We start from the raw sequence: 25,989 nt of genomic DNA on the forward strand, positions 1-25,989 counted from the left end.
TTATAATGATATTCTAGGATCCAGGTGCTTTAGTTACTAAATTACCAAAAAGTAAGTTAGGTTTCCAATTTATAATATATTTTGATGCTTTAATGCAGGGCGTTGCTGCTTTGACCTTTGGTTATTTAGATTAGGTAATAAACTTTTAAATGGCTAGTAATTTCTATTTGGGTTTGTTGATAACTTTAACATAGTCTGTTATTTCGTTGTTCGTGCGAGTTAGATTCATTTTCTCTATTTTTTTGGATGTTTTATCTTGGGTTCGTATGAGCTTGATTCATTTTCCATGCTTTCTTTTTGTAATATTTTATTTTCATTTATTCATTTATGTTTTTGTCCTTGTTTTGCGGGTTATGATTTTTCCTTGTTAATGACTCCTTGCAAAGAAACCTGGAAATACTCAGTCTTTCGTCTCCCTGCAATTGCTAGGTATGATCTCACTTCCTCTGGTATATTTTGTTGCTCTAGCTGTTTACCTTCTTGGTGTGATTGCTTGGCCCATTCTTTTCTAGGGATTGTGATATATTTCAAAAGTTGTTAACTTCCCTAGTTCGAAATATGAGTCAAGTATTGAATCTGAAAATCTTGTTTGGCTTTTTAGCCTTTATAAACATTCTGAAGATGTATTTTTTAAGTTTTTGACCAGTATAGCAATGCTGCTATTTGTTGAGCTTTCTGCCATTCTAAGTACATGAAACATATATGAATTTTTCAACATGGTTTTGGATAGGCATATGTCATTCAGCTGAAAAGTAGTCAACGCAGCCTTTCAGAAATAAACCAAGAGTTTCAGCGAGCATGCCGCGAGGTGACGGACTATTTTAGTTATAGGTTTGGTTTTGGTATATTCAAGTTATACTTATTAGGAATGGACTTTTTCAGGGAATCATGGTCATCTAATGGCAGTAAATAGTAAGATGTTTTACGTACATGATTAATTGATGATATACGCAGTAAGTAAATCTACCCTTCTTTTCTGTTTATTTCAAACCTTGTTTGTTGTATGGTTAATTAGCAATGGCATAAATTCTCTATTGAAGACGTTAATGAAGGAAGTTATAAACCTATAACCATTGCATGCAATATTTTTATTGATTTGTGGAGTCCTCTTGCCAAGTTTTTATGGGATTTAAGTGTTGGAGTGCTTGTGAGTGATGGAAACTTGCCATTGTTGACTGTTATTTTGAACTGAAGCTAAAGGAGGTGATGTTTCCAGTTGCTTGATTGCTTTCTTTTTGCTTCACCTCCACCATCTCCCCCAATATGCATGTTGCCTTGAATGCTGTTAGTGCCTAAACTTAATTGATTGTCTCATTACTTCATTGATGCAAAGCAACCTGTTTTGGACACATGAAAGCCTATGGCGACATAAAGGATCTCTGATATCTACAACTCGTGTTCTAAAATACTTGTCCAAATTACGGTTCAGTCGGATTTAATTTTGGTATAAACGTTGTTTGTATTCAAAATACTTGATTTAATATTACATTTCTTAATATTATTGTATATTTCATATACTGTTTTAATTTCATTTTGATTATGTATGCATTGTAAGTTAACTAGAAAAAAAGTTTATTCTATATTTAAAAACATATATGAATATATTTATGTTAGGTAGTCTTTTTAATAGAAAAATAATAATTAGAGAGAGATGCAAGAATTTTTAAAATTGATATTTGTTCATCTTAAAATGAATTACAGAGGAGATTTATACTAAGCTCCAAGTAACAAAGATTGACACCAATAACTAATCAGAAATAACAAAATTACCAAAGATTTGGTGGAAATTGAATAGTTCGAGTATGCAATCCGGCGCGAGAATGATCTTCAGGAAGAACAAAACGTTTGATGCTCTTGTTTCCCAAGAAAAACGTCCCAAAATCGCGCGCCAACGAAGGTGTTCTTAAACAAAGATAATCGAAAGAAAAATATATGCAGTTTCTTGCAACGTTATTGTAACGAGCAGAATTATGACTCCCAACAAAGATGAGTTTGTTGCTTACCTTGCTCAAAAATAGTATCTTATCACTCAGATCGGATACCTCTAACCAACCAGCACCTTCATCACACAAGTCCAGCTTGAACACTCGAAATCCTTGGACGAGAGGTGGGATAACAAAACTTTCGCCGCTGATGGAATAAGGAATTATTGGATCCTCATCTTTAGAAAAACTATTAAACTTGCAATAATAATCACAAGCAACTCATTTGATGTGGGATCCTTTGCTAGGTAAGTTAACTTCGCATTATATATGCACACGACTCCATCTCTTGTATCATGTTGATGCATTGCACGAACTGGTCTGGGGTGAAGCATAACCAAGCGTTCAACCTTGTAAGTCGGAGAGTCGTGAATGTCAAATACCATTAAAAACTCGAATGCTCGACAAGTTGCAGCATATAATTTTCCATCGATTATTTCTATATCGAGAAAGGTACGCCCTCTAGCCTCTTTGTCATTAATGAGAGTCCATGTTTTGTCAGTGGGTCTACAGAAAGCCAACTTACCACCCCAACAAAGGCTAGCCACAATACATGGTGATGAGGAGGAGTTGGTGTTTGTTGGTACTGAAGAGGCTACAACTTTTCTTAAGAGTTAAGGTAAAATGCTATACTGGCATAGAATTGTGGATTGTGATGGGAGCATCACTCGGGCTCGGGCACCTGAGATTGGATTCATGAAGAAGTTGATAGTAGTGCAAGTCTTCATATCATGATAGTAGAAGTTCGACCAAAGATCCACAAAACCCTCGGGACACAAAACGTAACTATCAACCATGATCAACCATCCCTCGATGGACCCAACACATTCATGCTTATCTATATAATTAGCCTTAACGTCGGGATTAATATTTGTTGATGTGTAAACTTAGTGTTCTTCATCAGTTACTCTTAAAAAGCAATGATCTTTGAGGGAGTACCCGTGATAACGAAGCATGAGCCAAGGGAGTTCGGGAAGAGGACAACAACACTCCAGATTGCCCTATCAACAGCGACTCTCTATGATTGGCACACAACACCACATCATGGATAATCCAACACGCCAAGCCGTTGTAGAATTGACTGCATGATCTTTTCCGAGAGTTGGTTAGACCACCTGTTATCTTCGTCGTTGAAGTAATAATAAAGTTCTTGAACGTTATGTCGAATTATAAATTTGATGAGTAGACATGACCTATCATATGTCGAGTGAAGAGCATTATGACAAACGTTCTTCAGAAGCGATTGTATGTGAATATAATCAGAAAAGCTTTCGAGAAAACTAGACCCAATTTCTTCCTTGTCTCCAATGAAAGCCTTGGAAAGGGCAACCTCGTCTCCATTGGAACCCTTCTAAAAGACATAGTGAGCTCACGACTAATAAAATCTAGAGCTAACCACAACAACAGTAGTGTTGATAGCCGGTAAACTGCAAGTATAACGAGAAAACTTCTAATTTTCAAGGCAACTACTCCAGCCAAATGCTTCCCTGTCTTCATACAAATCTTCATTGATCACTACCTCCTCCTATAACAGTTAACCAGCTCTGTGATATTCTATATATACTAAAGCTCAGCGGATGGGCATTGTTCATTAACAGTGTCCATCTGGTTTTACCCCTCATTTTATTCATGGTTTTTGGGCTTTGGTGGGATTGGGCAGTAAATTTTCTATTTTGCCCCTCTTTCATTTTTGTTTGCAGTTGTTGCTCCCGTTTGAAAGGTGTTTTTTGGTGTTTTTGGTTGAGCTTTAGCCACGTTGTGTTTTGTAGGGAAGATACTTCCAGCATCTTCCACTTTTTCTTCTCCTCTTCTTTTCTCCTCTCTGTTTTTCCGTCTCTCTTTTACGTTTCTCTGTGTGTGTCTCGCTGTTTTTATCGCGATTCAATCGTTTAGAAGGGTGGTTGGCCTGTTTTTTCCCGCTGATTTCCGCGGAGGAATCGCAACGGTTTGGGTGCGTTGGTTGTTGTGTGCCGTTATTTTGTGCTTGGTTGGTAAGAAAATTTTTTAATTGATTGTTGTAAAATTCGATTTGGGACACCACCGACCAGGATAGGTTCAGATCCACATTCTCTATATATATATCTTGAGCTTTTTTATTAGATCTTGGAATTCACATTTTCGTTTTTTTTTTTCTTGGTTTTCTTGGTTTCCTGAGAAAATTGGGGTTGTTTGGCTTATATTATATTGCAGGAATTTGAGCTGAGTTTTACTGGGTTTGTATTTGTTTTTGGAATCGATCTCCAACAATCTTTGTGATCTTCACGTTTTTTCTTTTTGAAGTAATTTTTCCACCCCTTAAGAATGTAAAATTTTATTTTCTTCTTTTCTTGATGGATATACTTTTGTTTATACGTTGATCATGTTGTTTCATTTTGTGAAACAGTGTAGCCTTTGTCAATCAAATGCTTTGCTGAAACATCCAATAAGAAGAATAAAATAACTATGGTAAGAAGCAACCTAATTTCATAAATTTTATGTGATTCAATTTTTAAATTATAATCTTCTAAAAACCTTTTGTAGATTGCAGAGCCATTGGATAATGTCTTTTCTGTAAGTTACATAAACTTAGACAGTTTTGTAAAAATATTTGCTCCATTTTCTACTTAATGTTTATCTTAGTCTTTGGTTATTTATATGTTAAAAATACAGTCTATAGTTATATTTTTGCTCCCGCAACAACGTGCAGGTAAAATTTACTAGTATTATCTGAAACTTCAAACGAAAAAAAAAAAATATATATATATATATATATGAGGGACATAATTATTTAGTGATGAACTACGATACTTGTCCGATACTCGTTGGATACGTATCATGGTCCACATATACGACTTTGACTTGATGGATGCACAAATCCCATGCATTATAATTTTAGGATACTTTTACACTTTCAGGTAAGAAATTAAAAGGAAAAAATTATTAAGAAACGGAGCTTCATTTGAAATCTGATGAATATAAAGAGCTAGCCTCTAATTGAAACTATGAATACAATACGACTGTCACGCTTCTTCTATACAACAAGGGAATTACATTTCCAACTTTTTTTTTCCAACAAATCAAATGAACTTGAATTTGAATGATGAAATCTAATTCTTGCGTTATCAAAATATGTTCAAAATTATATATTTTTATTTTTGTATATTACTACATAATTTTGATTGCCGTATCTGCACTTCATAGGTGATGAAGAACCAACGATCTAATAATTCATTTAAGTACAGTTTCGAGAAAGGAACAACCTACATATATATATATATATATATATATATATATATATATATATATATATATATATATATATATATAAATATAAACAATCTGGTATTACAACAATCCATAAAGTAAAAAGGTATGCATTGTAAACAAAAACAAAAGTTCAAAAAAAAAAAAAGTAAAATATTTACCTTTCGCCTGGGTGAGTCCTTTTTTAAGTTACGGTGCTGCAATACTGAAGGTTTACCTTTGGCCTGGGCACGTACGACGGATTACACGGATCGGTTCCAACTCCAAGTAGAGATAATATAGATCCAAGGAACTAGAAAGACAGCAATCCCCCACTCATTAGACAGCAAAACCCTTTGAGACAGACAGACAGTTTTAATTTAGGGTTTTCTGATAGACCTAACTGGACAAGGAAACTTGAATCATAGTCCCAATAGGATTTTCTCTATAACTTTTTAATTGTATGAAAAAGACTATAGAGGACATATTGAACCACCACAAACCCTAACGAACATAATTAAGTTTGATCGGGAGCAACACCTCGTTTTCTCTTCTTTTCGAACCACTTTGTTTTGTGATAAGATCGAAGAAACAATACGACTTTCACCTGCAGAGAAATACAGTTACGACCATCCTTTCAATAGAGAAATTACGGACCGAGTAATTAATTTTCAGGATAATCGCTTAAATCAATATACTTAATAATATAAAAAGCTAGCTGCTATAGCTCTTTACTCATAGATGACGTTTAGCGGAAAGCAATGATACCTATGCACTCTTATACGCATTCAATCCCCACTCATCTTTCTCCTTAACAACTAACAATTTATCCATCTAATGCTATCGATTGTCTAAAGAAAAAAATTTAGTTTACTTTTTTCATGGGATAATGCCACACGCTGGCCTTTCATTGGCTGGGTGGCTAAAGTTTGACATTGAAGCCTTTCATGACTGTGACGACCACAACTTATCTGGTTATCGAGTCGTCGTCCTATTGGTAATAAGTTTTCAATTAAATAACTAATCATCGTAATTAGGTCGGTTGGAATGATAAGCTACTCACCCCCAATAGTTTGGGTGTCCTACTGATGTAAACGTTCACTAAGCGTAGGTGCTCTAATGAACCTAATAATTTTGTAACCATATATGTTAAAAAAAAATATATATATATATATATATATTAGACCTTATCAATTAAATCCCAATTGATATTTTCCTTTCTTGAAGCTCATTTTAAAAAAAAATCACTCAAATCATAAATCATACTAAGAGAGAGCACACTTTGTGACACATCCCGACCGAGATCAGGACGTGCTGGCCGTCACACGGAGGTGACGTAACCATGTGCACGTGCGGAAGCTAATGAAAAGTAATACAAAAGTACGAATAATTAAAAACTAGCATACAAAGTAGTAAAAACAAGTGCTAGCGTAAGTGAGACGCTAAATTCAGAGCAATAAGTCTACAGCAGTCCAAAGAAAATGATTCGACAATAGTACACCCGAAGGTGACCCTACGTTGGTGAGTGTCTGTCAGAAATGCCGGGAAAGCTCTCTGGGGAACCACCGAACCTGCTAAGCAACTAGAACCTGGAGGGGCGCAAAACAAAAGCGTGAGTGGGCAAAAACAAATCTTTTCGAAAACCATTTAGTAAAATACATTCTAACCCCTCGCCGTAAAACCTGTATACTTCCCAGAAAATAAACATATATACGTATGTATAGATATGCCAATCATGCTCAAGAATATGCCATGTCGAAACCTCATAATGAAATGCAAGTGCTCAGGTATAAATCATAACAATAACATATAATCTGGCAGCCGGAGTCACCTAACGTGACCTGTACGGCTGCATATAGAGCTCAAGTCTCAAACTAAATAATTGAACCTGCCCACAAGTCGGAACCACCTAAAGTGGTCTGTACGATAGGCCTGGGTGTAACATATATATACGCTCTAGTGCTACGATCACGTGAAGGCTGTGCGAATAATCGCGGGTCACCTACGAGTCGGAACCACCTAATGTGGTCTGTACGACAGGACTGTGCACCTAACTTGGATCCAAGCTGAGCGTGTGGTGCGGGAGGTGAACATCACGTGAAGGACTGTGCCCTACTCTGGCGGGAGCACTAACACCGGGGGTGCAGGTTATGAGCTCTCTAAGTATCTCAAACCACTACTGAAAATAAACATGAATAACACTTACCTGTACGTCCACAGCACCCAATATGCATATGTATATGTGTGCAACTAATAATGCACGTGATGATGCATAAACAATAACAATATGGTGCATGGCATAAAACAATTAACCTTTTCAAACAATTTCTGGGAAAATAAATGTATATAGGTATATACGGAAAACCAAAAGCCCACTCACTGGTAAGTGGAACGGTCGTAGCCCCCCTGCCTCGAGTGACCACGCTCGTCCTCGGGATACGTATCACCTATATGCGAAACAACTACAAAAACGTTAATTTTAAAGCACATAACCAACTTCTCGTAATAACTTCTCATACATTGCTCAAATTGGACAAATGAATATACCACCGTGCTCTACACAACCTCAGGAACACCCCCAAATTTTTAGAAAAATTTTCCTCCGCCGCACGCGCCCCCACGCGCCGGCCACGAGCAAGCACGTGCCTGGCACGCTGACGGCGTCAATTGACGCCGTAAGGAATATTCTGTTAGTTCTAATGGATTCCGTCAACGGCGTCAGGAATATTCCGTCAGATTTGACGGAATATTCCGTCTCCTTCCCCGGCGAACCTCCGGTGACGTCGCCGGCGCCGGAAAACTGGAAAATCTTTAAAACGTCCTAACTCCTTCATTTTTCAACCAATTTTCACGATTTTTGTACCAAAATGACGCCTAGAACTAGGAGAACACAACCATACAACTTTTAAGGGCTAAAAACTACGAAATCTTACCTGTCACCACACTCCAAAACCGGCCAACTTCGAATACGGCGATCCCGACGTCCACTTCCGTCAAACGAGCTACTCCGAGACTCCTTGGGACCCCACTAAGCTACCTACGAGTTTCAAATTTCGTAACACGTAAGAAATTACGTTCGCATGAATAGTACCCCAAATCGGACCTCGTGAAATCGACGTGAAAACGGTGATAACCTTACCTGAAAATGGTATGACTGGACTCCTCTCAGCCTCACGAGCTCGAAGGTGGTCTTGGTTCCCTCGATCTGCAAAAGTTTGATGGGTTTGGGTGTGTGTCCGTACGTTCGAAGGAAGAGGAAGGAATGGGAGCACGGGAGAGAGACAAGGAAAGGGACAGGGGATCTGGGAGAGTGACAGTGTGTGTGTGTGTGGCCCAACACATGCCACACCACACAAAACAACCAATAATGTAACGAAAACGAACTAGGGGTAAAAGTGTCATTTCACACGTGAGTTTTCGATATTTCCGGGACGGGATATCACACTTTGTATGTGTGTGTGAACAATTTCTCTTAATAAGTGCATATTTTTTTAATATTACATAATTACTGTTTTATCCTCCTTATGTAAATATTGTGTATCAAAAGTAAGGGTAAAATTGGAAAAATATGATTTTCATTATCTCAAAAAAAAAGAAGGTAAAATAGGAAAAATAGGGATATGATTGTCATTTTGTCAAAAGGTACAAAATTACTATTTTGCCCTTTTTGTCAATAGTGTGTATCAAAAGTGAGGGCAAAATAGGAAAAAAGTTGACAATGAGGGTTTTCGTAATAATAGTATAGATGAGTGTTAGATTAAATGATGGTCATTTTAGTTTTTTTTTTTTTTTTTTTTTTTTAGACACCTTATTCGCTTATTTTGTTCAATACAATTGTAATGTTTTAATAATTTTCTTTTTCTTTTGAACAAATGTTTTAATAATTTTAGATGGCCTAATTTTTTTGTAAAGAAATATATATATATATATATATATATATATATATATATATATATATAAAGTTAAAATATAGACCATTTGGATCATTAAAAAATATTACGATATAAAAAAAGTATATAATCTGTTTGGATTATTGGATAATGTTACAAAATGAACTCCACAAAGATGTCTCTAATATTTTTCTGAATAGAAGGGGACTGATCTTAACTACGTCATGGTCTTTGTTTCCATTTCATGATAAATGGTTGTTTATTTAAGATAAACTTACCAAAGAACCAAAGAAAACAACACAATCCAATTTCTTACCTATCCTTTGTAAAGGAAGGTCATGAAACCGGAGTAAGATTCTCTTTTTTTTTATATCTTTTTTTCCTTCCCTCTCTTCTAATATAAATTATTACAATTAAATCATGTCAGTATCTTGTTCTGAATATATTAAAAAAAAGAGAAGTGTTACATTTATCATCTATTTATATTATTATTTGTCACATCTTTCTAATAGAAGTAGGATCTACTAACATATGTAGATTCCGTCTCTATTAGACAAATACTACAAATAATGTTACAAATAAATGTAAAAATAACATTTTCGTAAAAAAAGACAAAAATATAGTGCAGGGAGAAGGAGAGAAATGGACGGTAATAAGAGGGATTCGAGTGAGAGACTCCCATAAAAACACTACAAAATTTATCCAACAGACAGTGCACTTTTGAGCCTTTGAATCTAGCGCTTGTTCACCTTACCGACCTTGGAAAGGTCCCATAGTGGGCCCATTTGAATCGAGTTGCAACGGGACCCATCGCCCCCCGACCTTCGAAACAAAAGCAACCGGTGTACGCTAACCAACTAAAACGAAAATTCCAAACCTATCAACTAACCATGATGAACAATACAACACCGTTATGGCAACGGCGTTAGAGGACCTTATCGTATGAGTCGCGGAATCCGAGGTAAGGGGGACCCGCCAGATCGCGGAAGCCACATGTTGGGACCAGCGTTTGCCAAGTGTGTCAAGCTCGCACTAGGAGCTCACCACGTCGACTCTCCATATATTACCTGGTGGAGCGCACCTCATTTTGTTTGCATTGGTGCCGGGACCCACATGATTTTTTTTAATACCGTGGGGTCCATGGAAATTAACTGACAGCTGTTAGGTCTTTGTGAGTCTCGGACAAGCGGTCAGTGAAAATTCTGTTATGTCGTTTTGGTTTTTGTTGCTTTGTTACCGCGGGTTTTGGTTTTTACCGCTAAACAAGTAATTCAATTTCTCCGACTCAGTTTTTTCATTTTCTTTCATCTTTTAAAATTTGATTTTTTAACCATTAGATTTAAAGAACTGAAAGAAACTGAGGACAATAATTGAGAAAGATTAACAGTAATCCCTTAGTACTACGACATTGATATTTTCTTCACTTGTGAAAATAAATTTATGTTTGAACATCTTAAATGAAGAAGTACGTTGTAACAATTGTCCTTCAACTTTAATTCAATTAGAGCAATGGTACATCAACTAAAAATCTATTACTATTGGTCCCTCAAATCATTAAAATGTGTAGTTATGGTCATTTTCGTAAATCTTGTTAGAATTTTGTCAAAATAAGTTATGATTGAAGGACCATTGCTACAATTGGAGTCTCTCAACTCATCAAAACGTGTAGTTATGGTCATTTTTATCAACTTCGTTAGAATTTTGTCAAAATGAGTTATGTTGGAAGAACCATTGCTACAATTTGGTTAAAGTTTGGGGAACCATTGCTCTAATTGGGTTAAAGTTAAGGAATCATTTCTCTAGTTGGATTAAAGTTGAGGAACCAATGGTAATGGATTTTTAATTGAAGGGCCATACTTGCATATTTTTATGAGTTGAGGGATCAATGGTAATGAATTTTTAGTTGAATGACCATTACTCCAATTAAGTTAAAGTTAAGAGATCGTTGTTATAATTTACTTTGAATAAAGAGTTCACAATTAATTTATTTTTCATCCTTAATGTAGTCATATCGTTACTAAAAGAATTTATAAAAGATGAATGTCTTGAATTGCTTATAATAAATAAGTTTTCCATTCATTCCATATTTAAATTTTAATAAAAGATGTTATTTTCGCTTTAGAAAGGAAATTTTATGAGAAAATCTTCGTTTTAAATCAAATCAATGATCGTTCGCATTCATATTTCATAATAACATATGCAATAATAATTACCAAAAAAAAAAAAATCAAATATAATTAAAATGGGAAATAGATCCTCCATTAATGTCGGTAATTAATCCACCGGTTGTCACTTTCCAGTAATCTCTCTCTCTCTCTCTCTAGCCAAAGTCTATAAGTAGAGCACCGTAGGTGAGCGTTTTCTTTCACCCACCCTAATATAGACGCTCACTTTTTCTGTTTGTTTCTTGGGAAAATTCTACACACTGTTTTTCTCAACCCGCCAGCTGAATTCCCGCCCCCGGAAAATAATTCCAGGTGAAAATTCCTTCGCCACTTCTCCCACTTTCGGTTTCGATTCAATGGCCAATGTGAATTTCAGTTAATCCCTGAGTTTTTCCGCAGTCGAAAATGGCGCAGTTTCAGAACGACGAGCTGGAGTACGTCGTCGACGACTACTTCGACATCGCCGACTTCGAAGACACCGACGCTTTTGCCGGTTACCAGCTACGGGGAAGCCACGGCGCCGACTCGGACTTTGACGACGACGACTTCGCTGAGGTCGCTGCACTGTTACTTTCGTGTGTCGAATTTTGGACTTTTGTTTTTTTTTAGAAGAATTTTTTAATAATTGGGGTTTTTTTGCAGAGCAAGGTGAAGACTGATACTTCGGCAATGGAAGCTCGAAATGGGAAGGACATACAGGGGATTCCGTGGGAGAGGCTTAACTTCACCAGAGATAGGTACCGTGAAACCCGATTGAAGCAGTACAAGAACTACGAAAGCCTCTCTCTGCCTCGCCAGGACCTCGAAAAGGTGTCCATTTTATACCCTTCTTCACTTTGTTTTTGTGGAGTCTGCATATGTGCACTGTTTTAATACGATTTAGAAATGGTTGACTGGCCTTAGGATTTCATTGCCGGTCTGCACCGGGCGTAACCAAGTTGGCTAAAGCCTTGTTGGTCTTAAAGGCTACATCTTTATGTTTTTGCCATACGTTCTGATTAATGGGCTTTAGAATTGTATTGCTGGTGCAGATCGGCGGTACCAAGTTGGCTAGATTAGCGTGCTTCTTGTATGAGATTAATATCGCTCGGATATATATCGAAAAGTGCCTTGTTGGTCTTAAAGAATTCATCTTTACTTATGTTTTAATGCTTCCCTTCATGTTTGTTATGTAATTCTTAAGAGGGGTGATTTTAGGGCTGCCCCAGATTCGTTTTCTTTGTTTTGTAACTTGTTTGTAAATCTTCTGCCTTGACAGGAGTGCTTGCCAGTAGAGATGGGGAAGACCTTCTATGACTTTCACTACAATACAAGGATTGTCAAGTCCACAATTGTGCATTTCCAGGTAGAGATTTTGTTCTTGCTTCTCTAAATTATTTGGAAAATGTTTTACAAGAAATTTGTTTGTGAGTTTATTGGATGCCAGAAACATAAGAGTCTGTTGTTGTTGAGTTTGTTTAATTTGTCAATCCCCTTGTTTTTCTTTTTTCAAAACTTCATCCACTTGTACTGTTGTAACATTTGCATAACTTTCACCTTCGTACTCAGTTCGCAATCATATGCATATAAATATTCATCCTTTCATGTAGTTCATTCGTTTTTCTTAGGGTATTGTTCATCAAGATAATTTACCCATTTTTTCACTGATCATAGATGGCGTGTCATGTTCATAAAGCTTATGTTACGTTTGAACTTTGTGCCTTGCTGCTAGATATAAGCTTCTGTTGGTAGTTTTGCAGGTCTTATAAAAATATGTTTTATGCTTTATGAAGGGTGTCTTATTTTATGATTGTGGTTATGTCCCTCAACCATTCACAGGAAGGTATGGAGTTCATAATGGTTCTCTCTTTGTTGGCCTGTATTGTAGTTCGTGTGTATTATTGAGAAGTAAATTGTAATAATGAACTTATTTTATTTGCCTAACCTATAGTTAATTAAGGTTCCCAATTAGACTGTAGACAATAGGCGGCTGTCTTGTCACAAATTTGCTGCATTTTTGCATTTACGGGTGTCATAGATTTTCTCATTAGGCAGCCACTAGAATTGAAATTAAGTTGTATTTTACCGGTTTTAACTTTTGGTAGTAAAGGAGTTAGAATAATAGTAAATCAATAACTAAACCTTAACAAAGTGTGCATTTGTGTAAGATTAAGAGTAGTCGTGAACACCTGAACTTATAAGTCACATACATCTCGGGGCTTGTGTTTGAGCTTTAGATAAACTAGACCTCTTACATTGTTGGATCTTACCATAATTAACCCTGGTTTACACATAATATTCAAATATTTTTTAATCAGTTCACTTTTGTACCTTCTGAATTTTTCAGCATGCCATTTCTTTTGCATATCTCAGTCATTATTACTTTTGAATGTTGTCACTGGTCCTTGCATTTTGATTTGTGGTTTGTGGTGGTAAATATATTGCTTCTGTTGACTGTTGACTATAATATGTAACTTTAACCCATCTGTTGCATTTAGGATTGCTATTTCTCTCTTTATTTCAGCTTTTACAGCAGGGTGGAAGTTAGAGCTGCTGGCGCGACATTGTTAATATGGTATGGTAGGAAAATATTTGAGCACTAAGAGGCCTCTTAATAAGTCAATGTGTTCTGTTCATGAGGGGCCCGACTAACACAGTTCTTGCTTTCTTAGACTTCAAATTTTCCCTAGAATTTTGTAGGCATCCGGGGACTTCAAATTTGCACATCTTTTATATAGTTCTTTAACTCTCATCCGAAGTATATGTTGTGGTTACATACTATCTGCTCATACTCCTCTAGATATTTGTTCATGATAATTTGGATTGGTACTTTTCAAGCAAAGAGACTTTGCGTCTTTTTGTGACCTTGAAATGCCATTGGATTGGTCATGATCATTTTGTTGTTCAGCCCTATTTTGTGCACGTGTCTTTGCTTTGAACATCGAACAGCAGTCATTTTGTTCCATTTACATGTGCTTTATTCCTGGTTGGATGCATTTGTCTTGTATTGATGCATTGTCATTTCAATCTCCATATTTATGTGCCTAATGATGTGGATAGATGTAGTCTTACTCTTAGCTAAGTGGAATACTGAACAAATTCCTTTGTCACATGTCTAAAGAAAATGCATAACATAAATATCTCCTCGTCACTTCAGGGCACTATAGTCAACTTTTTCATTCCTTGTGCATCCAATTTTTCATAAAATCCTCTTGTAACGGTCTGCAACGAAACGTTATTCATTTTGGATTTCTTGGTTGGTGGTTTTTCGGGCCCATGAAAAGTAACAACTGCATTGCATGGTTTTTATATACTGGTCACTGTCCTTAATGATTTTGGTTTTATACTTCTCTATTGTCTTATGGCTGGTTAAAACTTTTGCATATCTGTCGTAGTGTTTTAACTGTTAGTTCACATCTGGCATAAACAGACATAATTGTTGTGATGATCATATCTGGTTTTTTTGAATTGTTGAATGTTGTTACTAAGGTGCCCGTCAACTTGGTTTGCTTCTCCCTGTGCAGCTGAGGAATCTGTTATGGGCCACATCAAAGCACGATGTATACCTTATGCAGAACTTTTCAGTAATGCATTGGTCTTCCCTACTCAGGAGAGGCAAAGAAGTATTGAATGTATCAAAACCTGTTGTCCCTACTGAGGTATGTAAAGATTTGATTGATGAAATCAGGTTTGTTGAAATCCTGGCTAAAAGACCAGTCTGATTTTGAGTTGGTACATTCTTTCAGAAACGACCTGGGTTGTTGGTTCGTCCACTCTCTAGAGTGCAAATAAGCACTATGGCTGTGAAGGAAAATTTATTGGTTGCTGGGGGATTCCAAGGTGAACTAATCTGCAAGGTATTGCTCAAATACATGTTCCTTTGTGACTACTGAATCCATCATAGCCATTGTCTCTCTATTCTAACGTCTTTTCGTCTATGTGCCCAGCACATTAATCAACCTGGAGTTGCTTTCTGCTCAAAATTAACGACAGATGACAATGCCATCACAAATGCAGTGGACATTTTCCAAAACCCTTGGTAAGTCATCTGCCTTTAACTGAAGTAGGTTGCTTCACTTGAAGACCTTTTACTGAACTTTCTTTCTGCAGTGGCTCAATGAGGGTAATGACTGCAAACAATGATGCTCAAGTTAGAGTTTTTGATGTCCAAAATTTCACTTGCCTCACTCGCTTCTCGTTTGATTGGTCCGTGAATGTGAGTACCCTCTATTGAAACCGTTATGAGTGATTTGCCATTTTTATATGTCTCGTCTTAGATTTTCCTGTTTATGGTTCTTGGCAGAACACCTCTGTCAGTCCAGATGGTAAGCTGGTTGCAATACTCGGAGATAGTGCGGACTGCTTGATTGCTGATGCTCAGTCTGGAAAAGTAAGTAGCATTATTGTGGTGCAGCGTGTTTATTTCGTTTATGCAAATCCTATGCAAAGATCTGATGATTTACCTACCTACTTGGCATAACTTGGCATAGGCTGTCGGAAGCCTCAAAGGTCATTTGGATTATTGCTTTTCCTCAGCATGGCATCCGAACGGACAAGTTTTGGCTACCGGGAATCAAGACACCACTTGCAGGTTATGGGACATAAGGAACCTCTCAGAGTCGCTAGCTGTGTTGAAGGGAAGAATGGGAGCAATACGGGCCATAAAGTTCACTTCGGATGGTCGGTTTATGGCCATGGCTGAGCCGGCAGACTTTGTTCACATCCTTGACACTCAGTCTGGGTATATGAAGGAACAAGAGATTGACCTGTTTGGTGAAATCGCCGGAATATCGTTTAGCCCCGACACAGAAGCTCTGTTTGTTGGGGTCGCTGATCGGACGTATGGTAGCGTGTTAGAGTTCAACAAGAGGCATCATAACCGATATCTCGAAGCAGTCTTCTAGTACAGTGCCTCCATGTTCATACTCTCATGTCTCTACTGCAAATACTCTACACACACACACACACATATATATATAGGTTATGGCGTTTTGGGTGATTTTTTCTGTGAAGGTGTTCTTTGAGCAAGCAGAAAGGGAAGAAAATTTTAACTTTTTGGTTTTGTAAAGCACATTTCAGTCTCCAGTGTGTATATTTATAAACAGCTCTAGTTTGTTCAATCTTTCGTTCTTATAAATTCTTGGGCGACTGATCTCAAGTGTTGTATATTTTTTCGTTTTCGGTTATATGAGAGCACAGCCGAAGAGAAAGAAGTTACTCGTTTGATAACCATTTCATTTGTAGTTTTAAGTTTTTGTTCGCTTTTATTTGAAAGTTGAAAACCTTTTTGATAACCAAAATGCGAAAACAACTTTCTTGAGTTTTCAAAATTTGTGTTATAGTTTTTATTATTTTTTAAACAAAAAGTAGTTGCTAAACAAGTTTTAGTTAAAAACGAAATGGTTAGCTATCTGCTCTAAATTGTCGCTACACAAAAGCGTATCATACATGAGATTTGAATTGAAGTTTCAGTCTTTCTACGGAAGATCACGTTTGGTGCAGAAACTGATGAGAGATGAGTTTGACTAGTTGGAATGTAATATGTATCATTTGAAATTAAAACTTTGATGAAAAGGACCTGCCTGAGAAAGTTGCGGATGCAGTTGCGTGCAGCTCAATCCAAACATACGTAGACAGTTTTCATTCAAAGTTGCCTCGTCGGTCTCATGCTCGTAAGCTTTTTACAGTGGGCCGAAAATTCTGAGTGTGTTCCGGTGGCACGTTTAATAAAAAATCAGTTGTCGGTTTGAAACAAATTTGATGTGAATCGATTTATCTTGAGTAGTTGGTTTGAAAGTTCGCTTTAGTGCAAGGACAGTTGGAAGGTAGTTGGATTTTGGAGCGGTTGGTAAGAGTAAAATGGAAGTGGCGTAAAATGTTGAATGAATATATAGTGGATTTAGAAGGTACAATCATACAACTATTGAGCTTCATCTTCCTTTTGTTACAAAAGGATCCAAATGGGCCCGTCTCGAAGTGATTCTGAACAACTTTTGCTCGAAGCACTGCTGTTGTCAGAAGTGATTTTGGTCAAGTAAAAACAGTTCTAGTGCTATAACATATTACTCCTTTAAAAATTGTGCATGTAAAACACTTCATTTTGGGTATCTAAAAGCAATTCTAGTCATCCTATATTCCGAAGAAATAATATTTTTTAAAAGGTTTGATCCTTATTCAGAAATAGATAATAAATTCAAACGAAAACTAATAAAAATGACTTGAAAACTTTGAGTTTTAATGATAAGGACAAAATAAAGGGTAAAGTGAATAGTACCAGGTTTGACTTTTTAGTATAAAAATGTGGTTTTTTTTTGTTAAAATGAACAGTACCGTAGACTTTTCGTTAAAACTCCCTAAATTCAAAGTATGAAAGACAATTTTGCTTGTCACGTAGGACTAGAAGTTTTTGTTTGGCAACGAACAGGACTTTCTTGCGGTTCTCTTTTTTAATTATTTATCAATCAAACAATAAATTTTATTAGATTAGATGTTAGATTAGCTACTGACGCGATTCGAACCCACAAGTGCAAGGACTCAACTCCTTTTCACCACTGTCGTAGGCCACGTTTGGATGTACTTTTAAAATGATTGAAAGCATTTTAAGAGAAATGTATTGGGGTTCCAAAAACACTTGAAGTGTTTTCTACAAGAAACACTAGTTATGTGCTTCTTCTAGGAAGCATTTTAAGTGCTTTTCTAGGATTTACTAGCATTTTTATTAAGGATTGGTTCCAAAAATATTTTCACTAAAGAGGTTTTCAATCATTTTAAAAGCACTTCCAAACGAATTCATAAATGACCACTTGCCTTTCTTGCGGTTCTGTGGAGCAGTAGAGACATCATAATATGGGCCGATGACAATAAACAGAAGCGTCCCCAAAGTGGTTTTTATTTTAGTTGGGCCAAAAGTCTGGCCTGATTTTTGGTAAAAGTAAAGTGGACTACAAAAGCATAAAATAAAATATTTAAAATAAAAAAAATAAAAAAAATAAAAAAAACTTTAACGAAAAGATTCTGGTATTGTTCACTTAAACGAAAAACCATATTTTTACACTAAAATGTCAATCCTGTTACTATTCACTTTACCCTTTATTTTGTTATTTTCGTTAAAACTCAAAATTTTCAAGCCATTTTATTAGTTTTCCTTTTAAAAAAATCAAATCAAAAGTATAAAAATGTGTAGTAAGTGAATAGTACCAAGAGTGACTTTTCAGAGTAAAACTGTCATTTTCATTAAAAGTGAACAGTACCTGGAGTGTTTTGTTAAAACTCCCATGATTTAAACTCAAAATGCAGTGTGTTGAGAATTAAGAGTAAATTGTAGCAATGGTCTTTTAACGTTAATTCAACTGGAGCAATGGTCCCTCAACTAAAAATTCATTATCATTGGTCCCTTAACTCATCAAAACGTGCAATTATGGTCTTTCAACTAAAAATATATTATTATTGGTCCCTTAACTTTAATCCAATTGGAGAAATAGTCCCTCAATTTTAACCCAATTGTAGCAATAGTCCTTCCAACATAACTCATTTTGACAAAATTATGACGAAGTTGACGAAAATGACTATAGTTACACGTTTTAATGAGTTGAAAGACCCAATTGTAGCAACAATCCTTTCAAGATAACTTATTTTGACAAAATTCTAACGAAATTGATGAAAATGACTATAACTACACATTCTGATAAGTTGAGGGACCAATGGTAATAGATTTTTAGTTAAAGGATCATGGCTCCAATTTGATTAAAATTAATGGACGATTACTACAATTTACTCGAGAATCAATGTCCTAACTGCTAGAGTTGCAACAATAGATACCAAATAAAACATATGAGAGATGCCATCAAACTAAACAGAAATACCAAAAAAAAAAAAAATTCACGTTTTTAGAATATTGTAGAGCATAAGATGTGACAATTAATGGATTATCTTAAACTTTCTTTTTTACAATTAAAAACTGAAGTGAAAACCCTAAATGCTGACCCTAGATGCTTGAAGAGAACATGGGTTAGTGGGTTTTTTTTTAGCTTCATTAAGTTGATATGTAATGAGTGCTTAGTAAAAAAGTGGACACAAAGGCGAATCCCCTAATCTAAAACAGTATTTAAATATATCCTCGTAAGACAAATCTAAGGGGGTAATGTGTCAATTCAAACCTCAAGGGTATACACATCAATATTTAATCATGTTTGTCTTTTTTTTATTTTTATTTATTCAATATGATGATCATAAATAAAGAGAAATATGTAAAAAACTTAATGATGTGTGCATTATCATCTCTCTGTTTTCAAACACATGCAGTGATCCACTTGAGTATGGTACTGAAGAACACTCAAGTGGTGTATAGTGATCTATTTCAGCCGCACAAATTTATCGTTTGCTACGTGAGTGTGCATAACAACACTCTAGATGTAACGAAAAATTATTGTATGATATTAATAATCTACTCATCACTCATAATGGAAAAAACTATACAAGAAGAAGAATTTTGTTCCGGAAAATGTAACTTGGTAACTTGGTATTCACTCCCTAACTTGTAAGGTCGTGGACAATCTTTATAGAATAATGCCTCTTCAAACTTGCTAGAGCTACCAAACTTGTTCAATGCATAACAATATTTCGTTTATTCAAATTCGGACTAACTATAAATAATTTAATTTTTTTATATAATTTGAAATGTAAGTTATTAATATGTATATGCGATCATATTCTTACATCATTTGATAAACAAATTTAATAATTTAGTACTATATGTTCTCGTGTATTGCATGCCATGCTGATTTCAAATTTCAAGTCCAAGTAGGGTGAAAGGAAAAATGAAAAAAGGAAATAGAGAGAAAAAACACGAAGAAAATAGAAGACTTTTGGGGAATTCTATATGGTCACTTTTAGGTAACATTCCTACCAAGGCACTAAAACTTTTCATAGTATAACATTACTTATGATAGATTAATTGGTCATATAATTCATAGATTCCAATTTCTTATTATCTTGAATTATATGATGGTGGTTATGGAAAAGCTGAAATGTCTTTATAAATTTTTCCGATTCTCAAATAAGCTCTAAATTTAAGAATGTTGTGAAAGACAATTTTGCTCGTCGCGTAGGACTAGAAGTTTTCTGTTTTCTGTTTGGCGAAAAAAGGGACTTTCTTGCGGTTATCTGGAGCGGTAGAGAGGGCATAATATGGGCCGATGGCTTCGAACAGAAGCGTTGCTAAAGTGGATTTTAATTTAGTTGGGCCAATAGTCTGGCCCCTATTTTTTTGTAAAAGTAAATTGGACTATAAAAGCATAAAAGAAAATACTTATGAAAAAATCAAGTCAAGAAGAAAGATTTAGAGGATAATTTTAGTTTACTATTCTAAAGTTTAGTAATTTTCAACATTTGATACATGAAGTTTTTTTTCATTTTAGAGTTATACCTCAAATCTTAATTTTGAGATAATTTCGTATCTTAGTTAATTTTATGACACTTTCACACCTCTGTTAAATTGACTGTTAAATCAACTGTTAATTGATAACGTGCGTCTATATGGCCAAGTTTCAAGGTAGACCCACTTCCCTTCAATTTTTGCCCTTCCGAGCCCAAGTTCGAAGGGTTGCTGCATTGGGGTCTTTTGAAACAGAGCCCTGAGCTTTCTGAGTCTGACTGCCCTGTTTCATGGGTTTCTTCTCTTTCGCGGCGGAGAACGAAATCGACGACCAGAACTTGTGGTTGCTCCTCCGCCCTTCACTCTTACTCCGGTGAAGAAACTCCTTCAGAAAAAACCCACCTTTTCGAGTTCCTCCCCGCCGACGACGACGACCGCGACGACGAAGCTGAAACCAAAGGAGTAGTAGGGTGGTGCTTCTCTCCTCCACTCCCTCTTCGTCTTCTTCCCCCTTTTTCGCCGCCCCTTTCGGATCTTCAGCAAAGTTGCAGTCTTTCTCATCAGCTTCAATAATCTCGTCGTTCTGCCTCCACTCGAAGGGCTCATTTCTCAGACGGGACATAGATCTCGTCCTCCGCCGCAGGGACTTGTCGGCGGAACCTCAGATGTCTCCGTCTCACGGGTTCGAACGCCACCCCATCCGCTTCGTCTTCCCCAGTTTCCGGCTCGAGATCCAGCAACGGACCCAAAGTCTGGGGCTTTTCCAGGTGGGTCGAGAGCTTCTGACTCGGCAAGGAGGAGGAGGAAGAAGCGGTCTGGGTGATGGGCAAGGGTTCAGATTTAGGTTTAGTTTTTTAGTTTTTTTTTATTTTTAATTTTTTTTAAGTTTTTATATTGACACATGTCGCTAAGTTAGTGTTCATATAGACGTTACGTCATCAATTAACGGCTGACTTAATAGCTATCTTAATTGAGGTACGAAACTGTTTCAAAATTAAAACTTGAGGTATGATTTTTGGATGAAAAAAATTTCATGTATCAAATATTGAAAATCACGAAATTTCAAAATAATAAAATGATATTAATCTAAGATTTAAACTCAAAATTGAGAATCAATGTTGTGACTAACAGAGTTGGAACAAAATAAAGAGCCAGATACCAAATAAAACATATGAAAGATGTCATCAAACTAAACACAAATAAAAATAAATGAGAAATTCACCACGCATAGGAGATAATAAATAAACAAAATACTAGGCCACATTATCTGACAATTGATGGTTGGTTATCTTTTTAAACATCTTTTTTATTAATTGAAAAATAGGGTGAAAAACCTAAATGCTGACCCTAGATGCTTGAAGAGAACATGGATTAGTGGGTTTTTTTTTTTCTTTTTAAATTTCATTAAGTTAATGTGTGATGAGTGCTTAATAAAAAAGTGGACACAAAGGCGAATCCCCTAATTCAAAACAGTATATAAATACATCCTCATAAGATAAACATGAGGTAAAGTGTCAACCGAATCTCCAAGGGTATACACATCATGTTTGATTATGTTCGTTTTTTCTTTTTTTTTTAATTTATTCAATCTGATGGTCATAAATAAAAAGAAAAACGTGAAAAACTTAATGATGTGTGTGTATGTTATCATCTCTCTGTTTTCAAACATGTGCAATGATATGCTTGAGTATGGTACTGAAGAGCACTCAAGTCAAGTGGTGTATAGTAATCTATTTCAGCAGCACAAATTTATCGTTTGCTATGCAAGTGTGCATAACAACACTCTAAATTTAACGACAAATTATTGTATGATATTAAAACACGATCAAGAGGTGTAATTAATAATCTACTAATCTAAACTCTTAAAGGGGAAAACTGTACAAGGAGAAGAATTTTGTTCTGGAAAATGTAACTTAGTTGGTAACTTGGTATTCACTCCCTAATGTATAAGATCGTGGACAATCTTTGTAGAATAGTGCCTCTTCAAACCTGCTAGAGCTACCAAACTTGTTCAATGTGTAACAATATTTCGTTTATTCAAATTCGGACTACTATAAATCATATAATTTTATATGTAATTTGATATTTAAGTTATTGATATGTATATGCGTTCGTATTCACACGTCATTTGATAAAATAAAAAAAAATTTAATAATTTAGTACTCTATATTCTCCTGTATTGTATTGCACGCCATGCTGATTTCAAATTCTAGTCCAAGTAAGGTGAAGGGAAAAAGTGAAGAAGAGGAAGAGAGAGAGCGCAAAGCATGAAGAAAATAGAAGACTTTTGGGGAATTCTATATGCTCACTTTTAAGCAACATTCCAACCAAGGTACCAAAACTTTTCGTAGTCAAACATTACTTTTGATAGGTTAATTGGTCATGTATTCAAATTTAGTATTGACTTGTAAAAATCCTGACGGTGCTATATAGTATTTCATATATTTTTTTTTTCCCTTACAATTCGATCTTAATTTATATGTTTTTGAAAAAAAAATTAGCAATTAGACTTTAAAATATTCCATAATTCGCTGCACCATGAAAATCTCTTGAATTGTACCTCAGGGGCGAGAAGCACTTAAAAAGCATGTATAGGAAGAAAGAAGTTTCAAGAAATAAGCCATGTCGTCGGAGGAGTCAATGGTCATGATCGAGCAGTGTCGTGAAAAAGTTGGATTGGAGTTGGAGGACACCCACCAAATCCTTTCAAATATCTTTCGCTATAATGACATAATGCCACTTTGAAAATGACAACATATAACTTTGCTTAGTCGCAAAAACAATTTAAATCATATTATTACTAGTCCATTGTAAGATAAGTCTATTTCATCTCGCTTAGTGTATATAATATCATTGGTTCAAAAAAAGAAAAAGAAAAACTTCACTTAGTTGCAAAACAAATTCAAATTCAATGGCCCTCATTGCCCTTCCCCATTCTTCTAGGCTTCTAGCTTTAATGAAATCAAAACTATGTCAAGGTTTGTCATTTTTATGATATTTAAATTTAAAACATCGCACTTAAAAGTGAAAAAGAGTATCAATAAACTATAATACTAGTTCACATAACTGAATAATTACGATCAAATTATACACGTGAACAACTGTCAAACATCTATGACATGGCTTCTCTAATAATTACTTTCCATCCACACACTTTAATATATATATATCTCATGCATGGTACATGAAATTTCAAGGAGAAGCTTTAATTAGTTTGATTTGGTTGAACCTCGTGACAAAAGGTGGTGGTTGCACTCGTACTTCTTGAAGACTTAAGGTGGTGTAAAGTTGTGTAAGTGTGAACCAAATCTTTTGTTAGTATTGCTTGCGGCTCAGGTGGCCAAATTGAAACCTTAAATTTCATGCTGTTTCTAGGCAGCTTATTTTGACTAAGGTCAATAGATTTGGGCGTCCCGTGTAATGCAAGTGATTGTTTTTCTTTTTGGTTAAGCATCTCAAGGTCTCCTTCTGGTAGCTTAGCTGTAAACAACAACGAAACTTGACTTACGGCCGACTCGTAATACGGACACCGCTCATATTAAAGTGTGTGGAACCCACAAGTTTAAGTTAGTTCCGTGCTTACTTTGTAAAAGGTCAAAGTAAACTGTTCAACTTTTACGGACAAAGAAATTGCCTAATAAGGAATTACGTTAAAATAAAAAGAAATCGACAAATTATTGTCACGAAATGTGAAGAATCTTTTAGAACTCGAAAGAAACATCTCTTCTCTACTTGGAATTTGGTTACATGCAATTGCAAGCACAAACTCTCATTTTATTAATATTTGGTTATTACTTCAAGTAATCAAATAACCCTTCTTGTGAAAAAAACGAATAATCTGTTTTTGGTTCAATTTTTTGTTTTGTTACATTCATCTTTATTTCTCGCGCACTTTGTTAAATTTTGTTAATTATCTTTTTTAATTTATTTAATCTGACGGCTTAAAATTAAAAAAGACGTGTGAGATGCAAAAATAAATATGTGGGTAGCACAACCATAATTTTTTTTTTCCTACAAAAATTGTAAATAAGTTTATAAAATATGAAAATAAGAAGATGGAGAAGGGGGAAAACATCATTTTCTTACAAGAATGCTACTTTCTTCCATGGATATTTGCCTTCTAATTTTCTTACAAAAATTACTATACTTTATAAATTTATAATGTTATGTGATGATCAGAATCATTTATTTTTTTATGTCACCTTGAAAGACTAACTCTATAGAAAATCAAAAATTAGTTAACCATTCAATTACTGTTGACAAAATTCTATTGTCTACTAGAAAACTTGGTTTGTTTATTTGTTTGATAACAATTAGATAGCTAAATGAGTCAAATTTAGTTGATCTTTTGTATAAATAATTTTTTAAAAATACTTCAAAAAAATAAAAAAAAATAAAACCTTCTGATTATCATGTAACATTACGAAGTATGGTAAAAGGTTAAAAGAGAATGTTAAAATAAGAAGGTTAATAACGTGCATCTTATCTCCAAAACCGTGTCATCTAATATCCCATGAGCTGCATGGGACATTTCATGAATCCTTCTGCTTAACCGAAATTTGGCACGAATTTTATTGGAGAAACGACGCTCCACTAAACTTTGAATATTAATATTTTTCGTTTTCAACAAAAAAAAAATAAAAAATAAAAAACTGATGAAAATATTATTATATCCTTTCATGCATAATTAAAATAAATATTTAAAAAATTATGGGCGTTAAAATAATTTACACAAAAAACTAGTCATTTCCTTCCTCACTCACATGCAACCATAAATTTATTAAGCTTATTTTTAGTTACAGCTTCTGGAACTCAATTTTAATATCATTTTACTCTCTGTAACTTAAGAGTCATCACTTTATTCCTTGAAACTTAAAGTTGACTCCATTTTGCCTACTGGAACTCGATTTTAATCGCATTTTGACCTTGAACTCGAAAGTCGTTTATATGAAACTCAAAATTCGTTCCATATTATCTTTTTGTTAATTTCTTATGTAGTTTGATTTGTGTGCACTAGGCTAATCAATTACTTTTATCTCTTCATTTAAAAAATAAAAAAATAATACATGATTGTTGAATGTTAACGTATATTTTATTGGGAGCTGAGCCCACAAGTCAAAATGAAATAAATTTTAAATTTAAAAAGTAATGTAGTGACTTTTTGAATTATAAAAGACAAAATAAAATTAAAATAAAGTTTCAGTTAGCTAAAAATAAGTCTAAATAAAACGTCGACAAAGTTGACTGTTGGTGCATTGAACGCAGGAGCAAGAACTGTTGTGTGAGAGCAACTCCACCGTTGGAAAGGCCCCCTAGGGCAAATCGCTATTGAATAACCTCCAATGAATAGTAACTGTCTTTTGTATCTCAACCCCTAC

General features: G+C 35.2%; 1 protein-coding gene across 4 annotated transcripts; it reads left to right on the forward strand.

The window, feature by feature from the left end:
* The first annotated feature begins 11,431 nt into the window (after positions 1-11,431).
* On the forward strand, positions 11,432-16,452 carry LOC137749573 (uncharacterized WD repeat-containing protein C2A9.03-like). Of its 4 annotated transcripts, XM_068489694.1 has the most exons (10): positions 11,432-11,571; positions 11,659-11,814; positions 11,902-12,069; positions 12,518-12,604; positions 14,763-14,897; positions 14,985-15,095; positions 15,186-15,277; positions 15,349-15,454; positions 15,542-15,628; positions 15,729-16,452. In XM_068489694.1, the coding sequence occupies exons 2-10, from the start codon at positions 11,665-11,667 to the stop codon at positions 16,140-16,142; spliced, it is 1,350 nt and encodes a 449-aa protein (XP_068345795.1). In that variant the 5' UTR covers positions 11,432-11,571; positions 11,659-11,664; the 3' UTR covers positions 16,143-16,452. The 4 variants fall into 4 exon arrangements, with proteins under 4 accessions (XP_068345795.1, XP_068345812.1, XP_068345807.1 ...); XM_068489711.1 differs by lacking the exons at positions 11,432-11,571; positions 11,659-11,814; positions 11,902-12,069 and adding an exon at positions 13,763-13,813 and having other exon boundaries at positions 12,516-12,604; XM_068489706.1 differs by lacking the exons at positions 11,432-11,571; positions 11,659-11,814; positions 11,902-12,069 and adding an exon at positions 13,737-13,813 and having other exon boundaries at positions 12,589-12,604.
* The last annotated feature ends 9,537 nt before the right edge of the window (positions 16,453-25,989 follow it).

Source organism: Pyrus communis, chromosome 1 (assembly GCF_963583255.1).
Source record: "Pyrus communis chromosome 1, drPyrComm1.1, whole genome shotgun sequence".
Classification (NCBI taxonomy): Eukaryota; Viridiplantae; Streptophyta; class Magnoliopsida; order Rosales; family Rosaceae; genus Pyrus; species Pyrus communis.

Excerpts from the sequence above, each read along its gene's own strand:
- LOC137749573 (XM_068489694.1), top strand. The coding sequence starts at position 11,665 with ATGGCGCAGTTTCAGAACGACGAGCTGGAGTACGTCGTCGACGACTAC. Across the intron at positions 11,815-11,901 it reads ACGACGACGACTTCGCTGAG|AGCAAGGTGAAGACTGATAC; the intron begins GTCGCTGCACTG and ends GTTTTTTTGCAG. Across the intron at positions 15,455-15,541 it reads CGTTTGATTGGTCCGTGAAT|AACACCTCTGTCAGTCCAGA; the intron begins GTGAGTACCCTC and ends GGTTCTTGGCAG.